Source organism: Microtus ochrogaster, chromosome 8, assembly GCF_000317375.1.
Source record: "Microtus ochrogaster isolate Prairie Vole_2 chromosome 8, MicOch1.0, whole genome shotgun sequence".
NCBI lineage: Eukaryota > Metazoa > Chordata > Mammalia > Rodentia > Cricetidae > Microtus > Microtus ochrogaster.
The window spans coordinates 80,721,729-80,735,023 of NC_022015.1; the positions used below are offsets into that span (position 1 = coordinate 80,721,729).

Here is a 13,295-nt window from a genome sequence, read left to right on the forward strand (position 1 = left end):
AGCAAAAACAAAAAAAACCTCAAAAGTTTGTATCAAAACATGCTACACTTAGGGTTCCCACTTAATTTTAGAATACAGAGAGCATAACCACTTTATTTGGAAAGTGGTCCTAATCTTTTCAACTTTAGCATGTAATAGCCAGGTCATCTTTCTGGGTTATAACTTTTAGTTTAGTCCAAAGAAACCAACATCGTCAATGGAAAACTACGATAGCCCAAAGAGCCACATTTCATCTCTGACACGAGCTGCTGATTCTATATTGTACACCTATTTTCAGAACAAACGTAAAACTACTTCTATTCCTTTTCTGAGACAAAGCCCTTAAGGAAAAGATATACAGGTACATTATTTAAGGCAGAATGGTTCAGTTATTGTTCTAGCATGCCAAGGCAGTATCAAACCATTTTACTGTGTTTTCAAAGGATTTCCTTGCAACTGTTACTACATCATTTAAAACTTTCTTTTAGGAGTTCTCCGCTACTCCCCCCCCCCCCCAAGCCCTGGTAGTGGGGAACTAACTAAAGGTCTTAAACATGCTAGGCAAATACTACTTGTCCTTAGCCCAAGAAGCCCCCTTTCTGTCTTAACCATGTCTTCTGTCATGTTATTTATAAAGAAAATCATAAAAAGTATTCTACCTTACCACTGTCAGAAAAATTTTAGTTTACCAAGTCAAAATTCATAAAATTTAATTTAAAAAGTTTCATACACACCCATTAATCCTTTAGGATTCAATTTTTTATACCCAATGAAGGAATTCTTAGGGATTTATGAAACACTTTTCAGACGCAGCGTTCTCTTCTGTAGTAGTTCTGTGTACAAGACTAAGGCTCACTACACCAAGGCTGGCAGCCATGGATTCCACCCCTTTGTTAACACACTGGAGATTTAAAAACACTTTATTTATTAAAGTTAAACATACAAAACTGAAATTAACACACACCCTAAAAATTGTCTTCTTCCAGTAACAGGAAGACCCTTTTTCTTTCTGTGTTTTTGGCTTAAACTCAACTTGGGATAACTGGTGCTCACTTATACCAACAAATGCTGGCAACTTGATCTAGTTAATAAAAATTACAAACTCAGCTACATGAACATAATATACAGGGAAATTATGGTCAGATTAATGCACAAGAAATACAGGAAAATTCAATCATGAAACATTCAGTACTCTTGTTCATTAATTTAGCCTTGGTTTTTTTTTTTTTTACAAAAATAGTATCTACATTGTATACAGGGCTATACATCAGCTTTTTGTTTTCCCATATAAACATTACACATTCCCCAAAAATGGAAGCACTACCACAAGTGAAAAATCAACAAAGAAAAAAACAATACAAAACACCAAATAAACACGAGAGAAGGGGAGCACATCCTACACATGGTTTGTTTTTTAATATAAAATTCAAACTCAATGACCAAAAAATACAAGGTGAGTCAATTGTGGAAGTGACCTAACAGGCCCAGGAAAGAATTCAAGGAAAAACCTCAAACTAAACCCTGTCATTTATAAATTAACCCATGCTCGGGTTTGTCTGGACAATGGCCAGGATATCATCAAACTGAAGATATCTTTAGCAGGCTGGCATTTTGCCATGATGTTCCAATGAACTGCTGGGATACATCAAGTGCAAAGCACCCGAAAACTCCAAATTAGGACTTACAAAATGTCTACTCAACATTAGTTAAGTAGGGGCCTGAAGTACACTAAGTCATCTAAGTGCTGATTTAAGCAGCATCTACCTAGAAAAGTTGCCTTGTTCAACAAACTCTGAGGGAACTGTGGTAAGTAGTAATGAAAAGTTAAATGAGAGCAGTTATCAAATGTCTTCAAGTTTCATTCTACCAAAGCCAAACAATGACAACAATGTATCTTCCTTACTTATCTAGCAAATAATTTACCTTTAGAAAAATATAATAAAAAGGTAAATGTAAAGCCCTGCAGAGATGAAATCCAACAGTTTTTTTCATTATTGAGGCATCAAATGCCTGACATTGTATTTAGATGTGTCTTGATACTGTGTCATAGGCTTGTCAGCAATTCCGCAAGTTCCTACTCCAACTTTGCCCGTTACACTTTCTGGAGAAGCAAAAATACTCCTCTTTACCTGGGAACAAAAGAAAACCAGTTCTGATCAGTGTGTGAAACCAAATCTCAACCTTTAATGCTAAAATACATTCAAGTTCCAATATTTACAAAATGTATGGCTTTTGTAGAAAATATCACTGCATACTAATATAAAGCTTATCTGTCTCAAGATTGTAGGTTTTCATTCTCAAAGTCCTAAACTATGAACTGTTTATTTTGGTATGAATTTGATGGTGAGGTCCACTGTGGTGCCCTCTGTCCCACTGCTTTTCAGAGCCACATCCTGAGGCAGCATGGACAACAATGAAAAGCCAAGCTATGGTCATCCTTATTTTGAGTAGCTGAATTCTACAGTTATTTTTTTTTTAACTAACAAAGCATACCCAGAGAACTTAAAAGCGTTCTTAAACAAATGCTCAAAATGAAAGTTTGTTTTTAAAAAAAAAGCAGAGCTCCGCATATTTTCTGCGAAGTTTGAAGGCACCAAACAGTCTTAAAAATTTCTGATATAGGGGGCTGGAGAGATGGCTCAGTGCTTTAGAGCACCATCTGCTCTTCCAGAGGTCCTGAGTTCAATTCCCAGCAACCACATGGTGGCTTACAACCATCTGTAATGAGATCTGATACCCTCCTCTGGCGTGTGGGCATACATAATAAATAAATAAATAAAAAAAACAATCTCACGCTTTACTCTGCTCATTCTGAAGTCAGAATTCCCTTTAAAAAAAAAAAAAATTCTGATATAAACTCGTTTATCAGAGAAAGTGGCTAATGATTACCTAAAAGAATTTTAAGTCAAGAACTGATTAAAACTGTGCCCTTTGGAAAACCTATACCTCCTTTCTTCATTTTGATGTTATTGTAATGACAGCTATACTTTCAGATCTACAACGTGATGAAAGATATACCAACCTGGCCTTTTTTGTTTTTAGAATAAGCCCTGTTGTTGAACTGCTGCCATTTCACCTTCTGGTCCTCTCTTTCCTGCTCAAGTTCTTTTATTCTCTGTGCTTTTTTCAAAGCTTTTTTCTTTTTATATTCACGTTGCTGGGCAATCATTTCTTTTCTGTGTGGAAAACCAGGACATAAATGTCAATAATTAAAACTTAAAATATCACTTCTTTGTAACGGTGCAAAAGTGAAACTTACATACTAATTTATTAACGAAAGTACAACTTTTCATTAAAAAAAAAAAAAAAAAACAATGCCAAAATCTGGGTATGGTAGCATGCCTGTAATGCTAGGTGGTCACAGGAGGATCAGAAGTCCAAAGTCCTCCTTGACAAGCTGGAGATCAGTCTGGGATACGCCAGAGCTATCTGTCATACAAAAATAAAAACAGGGCTAAAGAGAGATGGCTCAACATGTAAAGGCATCTGCCACCAAGCCAAGCCTCATGAGTTAAGCTGAGTTTGAGCCTGAGAACCACAAGGCAGAAGGAAAATCAACTCCTTCAAGTTGTCCCTGACCTCCACTCATGTTGTAGTGCACACATGAATCCACACAATAAATAAATAGAAATCAAACATCGCCACTCACTGAGTACTACATTTTTTTTTTTTTTTTTTTTAATAAAAGAAGGCAGACACAACACTTGCCAGAAGTGACAAAGAACAAAACCCCACTTAGGTCTATTACAACGTAAATCAAATCTTTCTTTTGGTTTGTCAAGACAGGGTTTCTCTCTATAACAGCCAGGGCTGTTCTGGAACTAACTTTGTAGACCAGGCTATCCTCGAACTCACAGAGATCTGCCTGCCTCTGCCTCCTGAGTGCTGGGATTAAAGGTGTGAGCCACCACTCAGCTGTAAAACAAATCTTCCAACCAAGAGTTTTTATGTTTTATACCGTTTTTGCCAGCTGTGCTTTAGGAATATGAATATTTGATGCACGTTCATGCCTATAATCCCTACTACTTGGGAGTTGGAGGCAGCTGGATCAAGAATTTAAGTTGTGCCTCTGCTAAGCATAGAGTTCCAGGCCAGATTAGGCCACATGAAACCCATCTAAAAGAAACAAAAATCAACCTTAATGGCTGGCTAACTCTACCAATTTCTAAAAATACAGTTGGTGAAATATATGTGACACTTGGGAAAGTGTATGAAGTAATTTAATGCAGATAAACTATTTCATCAACACTGAAGGAAGACAGCAAGAGATCGGAAGAGTGGCACAACCAGCATTCTCTGTGATGACCAACAGCAAAACCCTGGGTGTCCACACGTAGGATTCTAAGTAGAACCAGGGCCTAAGCTACCAATATACTCTGCTTGCCTACATGAACTGACAAAAGGAAAAGAAAGGTTTTTAAGAGATCCTGATTCCCCTGTACCAAATAACCATCAACATGAGGCTAAGTGGCTTTCCTTATAAGAAGGCAAGAATAAAACAAATTAGGTTAAACAAGATTTTACAATCTGATTTCCTTATTCAAGGTGTTTAAATGTTATTTTAACAAATGGTATTTTTCAAAATTCAAGAACATTTACGTAGCAACTTAAATTTTGGAAATTCATAGACATATTTATTGGCTATGGAAGGAAGGAAGGAAGGAAGGAAGGAAGGAAGGAAGGAAGGAAGGAAGGAAGGAAGGAAGGAAGGAGACAAGACAAGGCAGTGATGGCAGTAAGGTTGCACTCATGCACAAATAAGCAGAGGGACTCAGAAGTGGCTGTCAAGTGCTGACCTTGACTGCGGTTATCTAATAACTTCTACTTTCTGGCCCCAGGTTTTTAACCACAAGGTTTTGTTACTTCTGTACCTGCCACATTTTTTCTGTGAATAAGACGTGCCTCCCAGGCATTTCAGAGATTTAATTGAATAGGCTAAGGCTGTCACGCGCTATTTCACACGAAGCATATGTTAGTTTGTTTACCATCAACTATAGCGATGGGTCAGGCAAACAACATATATATCCAATGTCATTGTTTACTTTGCTAATCCTTGTTTCAAGTTATTAGTTTAGATGCTATTTTCGTATGGAAACTGTCCTGGTAACCATGGTATCTTTTTTTTGGGTCCCCTTAAAACTACTGCTATGTCCCTTCACAATTTCTATACTTCACTGTTTATGCGCCCCCCAACAACTTTTGTGGTACTAGGTACAATTATACTTGTTAGGCAAAGGCTCCACACTTAGGCTACATCCCCATCCCTAAGACACTCCCTTATGTGTTTTTTTTCTGAATATAGCTTCAGCAGGTACAAGGCTCAAGGCAGTCTCCACTGTGGTTTAGCCCAGGACCCGACTTACAGGAATACAGTATTCTTAGTGTAGTGCCCTCTTTATTGAATACATCAGTATAGCCTCCACTTTACCTAGGCACACATACTGATCCAATGTTGCCTATCTGTAAAACAATGTTAAACAGTGTTATAACCTCACTCCAACGTAGCCTGAATGAGTTATCTTTGCAGATTACTTCAAGCACCTAAATGGGAAACCCTAAAATGCTACATTAAAGTCAGTTACTTTGGCCAAATGTAACCTAAGCACTTGCTGCTTAAGTACCCAAATACTCAAAAGACTGAGGTAAGACCAAGGAGCACAAGCTACAAGCTAGCCTGTGACATACAGTGAGCCAGCCCGTCTTGGGGAAACAGAAGTCGCTTACTTTGACATAGGTTTGTTGCCACTGTCCTCTTTTGCCTTCCTTCCTTCTTCTACAGGTTTGAGGTTCAACAACGGAGTCACTTCAACATTGCCATAACCAGCAAAGGTGATTGCAGCAGTGCCATTTTCTTCATCTATCTCCTCGATCTCCGCTTCGTAACACCTGCAAAGATATCATGGCTGTAAGCAGGTGAGTAAAGATCTAGTACTCAGCCTACAAGACTTATACTGTAGTGACTCAATTATCATGTCTCTAAAATAAACTTCTGCAATTGAATGGCCGGCCCTCTTAGCAAAATCATGAGAGGTTTAAAGCGAGGCACCTGACATCAAAAGCCCTAATTAAAAATTTTGCCAGAAAAATCCCTTACACATCTACTCGCTATACTTAATCTCATTCAGAAAAGCTAGTTCTTAAACGATTAATTTCAATGTATGCACTTGAGCGCAATAAAATTACCAGCATTCACTTTTTAACTTGAGGAGAAACAAGTCAGAATATTTTAGAAAACAGCCATTCATTTTTCTTTCCTTCAGAATCCAAACCACTCTTCTCCCCAAATTTTAAACTAAATCTAAAATTAAGCTGTTAATGGCAACCACCCAAGAATTACACTAGTGTTATAAATCACATTACCGACACAGATGATTAAAATAGGGTAGTCCAAGCTGAATAAAAGCATCTTACCATTGTATCTTATTAATTCATGTTATAGTTAGAGGGTTGTTTTTCTACACTTACTGTCCATCTTCACTCCAGATTGCCATACATTTGTCCCCTACTTTCCATGAATGAGTAGGCTGAGTAGAAGCAAAACTGTCTGAACTTGCAAGAGTTTCCGAAGGCTGAGTTGACAGAAGGTCTTTGGTCAATTCTATAACTTCCTAAAGAAAGCAAAAGCCGTAACAGTTGTAATTTAATACTGTCAACTACTTACTTTCTTGTTTTATAGCATCACTTCTCATATCACAAAGCAGTTATGTATGCTACACATACAGCTCAGTGCTTTTGAGAATACTGTTTTCACATCCATAGAGACTGAGGAACAGCACTATACCCTAATAAATAGTGAAACTGTGGTTTAAGCCTACATAGGCATCTTCAACTTTAAAAACTATAAGAAATAAAACTAGACAAGTTTTAGCCACTTCTGACTTCTAAATGCCTTTTGTGACTGACCATTTTCTCTACAGTGAGAATCAAAGACTGAATCTGATTCAAGGTTACTTTTACAACCAGCATGTGTCTTCCATGCAACTACAGTTTTATAGGGCATTACTTGGCAGAAATATCAACCGTGTAACCAACATCTCCTTTATGAAATTCCTAAAACACTGGAAACAGTCTCATTAAGCACACAATGTTTCTACTTATACCAATTTCTATTAAAATACTGTAAAACATAAAAGAAACCAGTAATTTTTCACCTCATTTAAGTACTAATTACCAAGTTAGAGCTAAAACAGCCTACACCTACTTAGCAAACAGTAGCACAGCTTCACTTTAAGAAAAAGCATGTAACTAACCTACAAAGGCAGGCAGCGCCTCTCTGGTGGCAGGTACTTTCTAATTCAGGCTTCTGTGTATTAGTTCAACTCAAGTGTGATAGGGGCCGCTAAAAACTTGCCAAAAATATGAACAGGTATTTAACTACTTATCTGCTACGTTCTTACTCTAATACAGACATACATTTTACCTGATTTTCAAAGAATTTGCCTACTGGTTTCCCACAGTGTGACACTTAAAACATCATTTTCTATGTTTGAAGACAAATATTGCAAAAGCAAACTCTTAGTTTCTTCAGGCATGCAATGAGGTGTCGTTAATAATTGTTTTGGTTCAATAGCCAAGAGAAGTTAAATTATTACCTCTCCTAAAGATTCTAAATCTTCCTGGCTACTTCTAAAAAACCAATACTTAAACCAAAAAGAAAGAAAGGAAGGAAGGAAGGAAGGAAGGAAGGAAGGAAGGAAGGAAGGAAGGAAGGAAGGAAGGAAGGCAGGACAAGACAGACAAACAAACAAGACAGACAGACAGGCGAAAAAAGAATATTAAGTACCCAGAGAAAGGTCAGTTTGTGAATTTAAAAAAGCTACTAAGACTTGGATTTGAGCTGAAACCCAATAGAACCCACCCCTAAGGAGGTGACTCCTAGCTTTATATTCATTAGTCCTGCAGCACTCAAGATTGAACCTAGGGTCCTGTGCAAATCATGTAAGTGCCTTCAAATATTTAATTAGACAATTCTATGTAAAAAAAAGCAAGAGAGTTTCCAGTAATATAGTTATACTAAAAGAAGAACCCAATTTTGTTCTCAGTTAACCATCTTTAGAGCCTGGAATACAAACCAACAGCCCTGACTCAAGAGCCCACAAAGTCTTTATCATTAAATACTCGCATCTCCTTCCAGGGATGTAATTAAAGCACAAACATGCATTCTACCTCCGGTAAGAAGTCTCAGGTTTGACAGAACATTTATTTCCCCACCACTTTCAAAGAAAAGAATCCTGAAAAACTATGCATAATTTTCAAAACCCTGTGCCACAATGGCCTTTCTTATAAACAAGAAAATCCAGGGCATTTACTTCTAAAGTCCTGGAACGCTTGTCATCTTACACGTCCCTCCCAGTAATTCATAATGAACCTCAATCTGTCTTCACATGTGTATGGACCAAAGTGTTAAAGAAGCTGGTTTATATATGAGGGGTCCTTGAAGGTACATACCATTAATTACTTTTCCTCCCCCAAGTCTGAGCTCTGGAACTGCTCCTTCATTGACAGATGGGCAGCAGTTACAGTGATCGGCAATTCCAGGAGCATCAGGTGCTGTGATCTACATATCAGCAGGTCAAGGGGGGTGCACTCAAGCACTCTGCTTCCTGAAGGAAGGCGTTTCGGGGATGCTGAGAGCCACTGTAATATATGAGACAAGTGACTTGACCCCTGCCTCCTTTACAACAGTTTACTCAGCAACACAGCCTAATAAATTGACTAGTTTTGTGATTACTATAGACTACCTGGGGAATGAAAGAGCTAGCTAATCTGATTTTACTATACCTATTTCTCTTCTAAATAAAAAAAAAGAATTTTTTATTCTATATGAAAGACAGAAACATGGAAACCTTACTGAAAAAATAAACATAGGAATTAGAAGCCACTATGATAGCCCCACCCCAAAAGAAAACATAGAAGCCACAGGCTTTAAAATAAAAAAAAAAAAGAAAGAAAATCAACCCAACCAAACAAGATTTAAATAACAAGAAGGATGTTCCTAAAAGCAGCAAGTGGGTGGAAAAAGACCTCTACCAAACAGAAGCTAGTTCCTAGCTTCAATGCAAACCACCAGGCTGGAAGCATATATTCAAATATTTTTCATAATTTTACCTAATCTTAAGTGATAACTTCTATCTTCCAATAGTTTTCAGTTCAAACCATACCTACTAACCAAAATCAAACTTCTCATAATGAAATAAGAGGGGAAAAAAAACAAAACTTATGAAGACTAGCCAAATAATTCTATCCTGTCAATATTTATGGTATTATTAGTACTTAAGCTTCTAAATCTGCAACATCCAATATTTAATAAACTGTAGTTATTTAAAACAAAAAAATTATCTCCTCAGTTTTCCTGGCCATATTTCAATTACTTAGCAGCTACGTGTGGTTAGTAGCTGTAAGTGCCATTGAACAGCAAAGAACACAGTCACCATACCAGACAGTGCTGTTCTAACTGGCTGTAGAAAAGAGGATACTTGCCGGGCGATGGTGGCGCACGCCTTTAATCCCAGCACTCGGGAGGCAGAGGCAGGCGGATCTCAATGAGCCAGAGACCAGCCTGGTCTACAGAGCTAGTTCCAGGACAGGCTCCAAAGCCACAGAGAAACCCTGTCTCGAAAAACCAAAAAAAAAAAAAAAAAAAAAAAAAAAAAAAAAAAAAGGATACTTTCGCAGATATATGACTTCAAAGTCATTATTGCTTTGCCTTTTTTCTTTTTTAAAATGAGACAGTCTCACTATGTCACCATAGCTGGCACGGAACCCACTAGGTAGACAAAGTTGTCTCAAACACACAGAAATCTGCTTGATTTGTTTTTTTGTATTTTATTGACTTTTTCAGTGCTGGGAATTGAACCATAGGATATTTTTTATTGTAAGCAGTTACAGCCTCAGCCTCCAGATCATTATTATTATCAACTGAGCCCTAGATAAGCCTTTCCGGTAAATACTATTATTTACCCTAATGGTTTCTCCCTACATACTTTCCACTATAGATTTTTATATCAAAATAGCTGACCCCATACTCTAATTTATCCTGGAAACATTAAGAAAGACCTGGTGGTAATGCTGCTAGAAACTCAACTCCCACCTCTCCATCTACCAGTTCTTCATAGAGCACCCAGTGCCCAGCAGCACACACGTGTTCTTCCAAGAGACAGGACTGTTTTGACGTCAGCCTCTGCTGACGGGGCAGGTTAGTGTGCCTCTGTCCCTTCAGCATCAACTCATACTCAGTACAGGTGAGCAAATCAAAGGGGCAGGCAGGAAGCACTTGGGTTATGTTTACAGAGGCCCTGGGAGTGTGAGCAAGTGTCTTCTAAACACCTCTTCTTACTGAAGGGCACATGCACCCCACTAGCCTGGCTTCTATAACCAAAGGAGAGTCTTATTAAAGTAAAATTATCCAACATAGTTTGTTTTAAAAAAACAACATTTACACTATTTTAAGTCTAGAATCAGAGTTTGAAAATGTTCAAGTCATTTTAAATTACAAATGAGATCTTTCAGAATCCCAAATCTATTAAGCCCTCTCAAGTTGTACTTGAAATTTTGTGGAGTTTTTTTTGTTTTGAGGTAGGGTCTCACTATGTAGCCCTGGATGGCCTGGAACTCAGAGCTCTGCCTTCTTCTGCTCCCTGAGTACACTTCCTAAAGGTGTATACAGCTAGCAAAACCCAATGGTATCAATGGCCATCAAGAAGATAAAGGAAGGACTGATCAGACGGGACATAGAAGAAGTAGAGATCAAAACACCCTGAAAATCTCTAAAGGATCAGGCTCAGAAATTTATGGGTGTTTTTGATCAAAATTTTAATATACAATATTTACAAAATATATACAGTATTTTTCTTAACCTGGTGTTCTAAGAAGCAACAGAGACTGAGTTTGTCCCAAAGCCCTTAGGGACATGTCCTTCCAAGTTTCATACTTCCTATCTTCCATGAAAAGTTAGATCGCCTTTTCACACCAGTCCAACTTAGACAAGGCTCAATAACTACAAAGTCAAGTCTTCAGTTCAAACACTTACATAACACCCACCCACCCAGACAGAGAGCTATCTCCATACACATTTTGTGTAAACACATCATGATGTGTTTTTATAAAACGTATACTCCATGAGTGTTGAAAAATAAGGCCACATTTCATTTTCGAATAATCCTGTGTCAGCCGGGCGATGGTGGCGCACGCCTTTAATCCCAGCACTCGGGAGGCAGAGGCAGGCGGATCTCTGTGAGTTTGAGACCAGCCTGGTCTACAAGAGCTAATTCCAGGACAGGCTCCAAAACCACAGAGAAACCCTGTCTCAAAAAACAAAAAAAAACCAAAAAACAAAACAAAAAAAAAATCCTGTGTCATCAAAAGGACCTTAATCTGGCGATAACTTCCCCCTCTAATAGTATTACCTTTTCAACTACATTTCCTCACCAACGCGTTAAAAAAAATTAAACCGCTGCAAGGCTTATCGTGAAATCCTAAAAGCACACACAAGATTTATAAACCCATGAGTGTTTCATTCATTTTGATGTACACCAAATGGAGGAAGCAAATTTAGAAGCCTCGGTGTCTGTATACACGTGTACATATATTACACAAATAGGGAGCATCTTCATAGGTGCTCTGAGTGCCTTCTTGAAAAAGACAAATACTCTTCTCAAACAGCATCAGCTACAACAATACACCTATACTTACTTGCAAGTCCTTCTTTAATTTCAACAGATCTTCATTTTCTCCGTTTCCAGAAAGAGCAGCTTCTACTTGCTGGAGTTGGGCTTTGTAGCTAGCCAACTGTTTTGCTAGATCCTCGGACATCTGAGAAAAATGAAAAGCAAAGACCATACAAAAACTAAGTCAAATATCGAGCTACAAAAATGTTCCTCTAGCCGGGAGATGGTGGCGCACGCCTTTAATCCCAGCACTCGGGAGGCAGAGGCAGGCGGATCTCTGTGAGTTCGAGACCAGCCTGGTCTACAGAGCTAGTTCCAGGACAGGCTCCAAAGCCACAGAGAAACCCTTTCTCGAACCCCCCCCCCCCCAAAAGGTCCTCTAACTTGCCTAAGTTAATCACTTTTGTTCCCAACTAGAAGTTTTATTCATTCTTACTTTCTTCAGATTTAGCTAATCCACAAACTTCAAAGCAATAAATCACAAAGACGTCAGATAAATTTTATACAAAAAGATCTCCCAGACAGTATGCTACAAGAAAAAAAAGTGATTTCTTTGAACTAGGAAGGCAGTGTGGGGCTCAACAATGAAGACTTCGACGTACTTCTTAAAAGCTGGAGAAGTCAAAAATCAGAAAAATTAGCACGGACTTCCAAAGTCAGATGGAACTACACAAATCCCTTTCTTTACCATTCAACTGTAAGTGTGCGTAGTTCCCCAAAACACACACTGTTCACATATAGGTCATCTTAGAAATCCGCCTTTCGACAAACTCAGCTCAGCGTCCTACAAAGTGAGACACAGCTAAACCCTCCCTGAGAGTGCACGCAAACATACGGGTCCTCTGGGGACCATGTCTGGAACACTCCTGTCCACCGGAAGCCTGGAATCCGGAGAGACGCTTCCAGTCCGAAAGGTTCAAACAAGGCAGGCACCTCTCCTCCCGGTCACCCAGCAACTCCAAAGCCCGCCATAATCCTGTCCATCATGTCAGACCAGGAAACTCAAAGCCTCGGCTCCCATGGAAACGACGGAGCCCAGCATCCTCACAGTGGACCTCTTCGGAAGGGCGCGGGCATCTCCCCCACCCGCCGGGTTCCCCAGGACAGCCAAGTTCGCCGCCTCGGCCCGCAGAAGCCTCCCCGCCGGCCAGGGTCGCCCACTCGGGGCGACCGAGCAGCCGGCTCCACGGACGGCCCCCGCCGGGACCCCGCTGCGAGGCCGGCGCCCGGGCTCCCGGGCTCCGTCTCAACTCCAGGCCGAGGCCCCGGCGAGGCCTGACCCTCCCTCAGAGGCTCGTTACCTTGGGCGGGGTTGGGGACGGGACGGCGGGCAGGGGCCGGGGAAGCGAGCCCAGCGGCGGCAGGGGCAGCTGCAGCAGGGAAAATCGCCACGACGACGAGAAGATTCGGTCGGAAAAGGAAAAACTCCGCCAGCGCCGAGGGGGGGAGGGGAGAAAAGCCGGGCTTAGGCAAGAGGAATAGACAAGGCGAGGGAGATCTCGCGATGCCAACAAACTCTCGCGAACGTGCGCTCGGGTCGCGTGACTCCAGGCGTCCTCTAAGCGGCTGGCGTCTGCGGCCTCGGAAGGCGGAATGGGTCGGGCCTAATAGGCAGGAAGTGACGTGTTTGGGCTGCGCCAGGCGCAGAGT

At 40.0% G+C, this 13,295-nt stretch overlaps 1 protein-coding gene across 2 annotated transcripts; it reads right to left on the reverse strand.

The window, feature by feature from the left end:
* Positions 1-672: 672 nt before the first annotated feature.
* Positions 673-13,084, reverse strand: Smndc1 (survival motor neuron domain containing 1). 2 transcript variants are annotated; one of them, XM_005352470.2, is made up of 6 exons: positions 12,947-13,084; positions 11,671-11,790; positions 6,445-6,587; positions 5,704-5,865; positions 3,002-3,155; positions 673-2,108 (listed from the first exon to the last, which is right to left on the reverse strand). In XM_005352470.2, exons 2-6 carry the CDS (start codon positions 11,788-11,790, stop codon positions 1,971-1,973), a joined length of 717 nt encoding a protein of 238 aa, XP_005352527.1. In that variant the 5' UTR covers positions 12,947-13,084; the 3' UTR covers positions 673-1,970. The 2 variants fall into 2 exon arrangements, with proteins under 2 accessions (XP_005352527.1, XP_013203633.1); XM_013348179.2 differs by lacking the exon at positions 12,947-13,084 and adding an exon at positions 8,428-8,616 and having other exon boundaries at positions 11,671-11,791.
* Between the last annotated feature and the right edge of the window lie 211 nt (positions 13,085-13,295).

What these genes read in the sequence shown, in the direction of transcription:
- Smndc1 (XM_005352470.2), bottom strand. Translation starts at nt 11,790, where the DNA reads ATGTCCGAGGATCTAGCAAAACAGTTGGCTAGCTACAAAGCCCAACTC. An exon ending in GGCAACAAACCTATGTCAAA is followed by an intron (nt 3,156 to 5,703) that starts GTAAGCGACTTC and finishes TTTTCCACACAG; the next exon opens with AAAAGAAATGATTGCCCAGC. An exon ending in CTAAAAACAAAAAAGGCCAG is followed by an intron (nt 2,109 to 3,001) that starts GTTGGTATATCT and finishes TTTTGTTCCCAG; the next exon opens with GTAAAGAGGAGTATTTTTGC.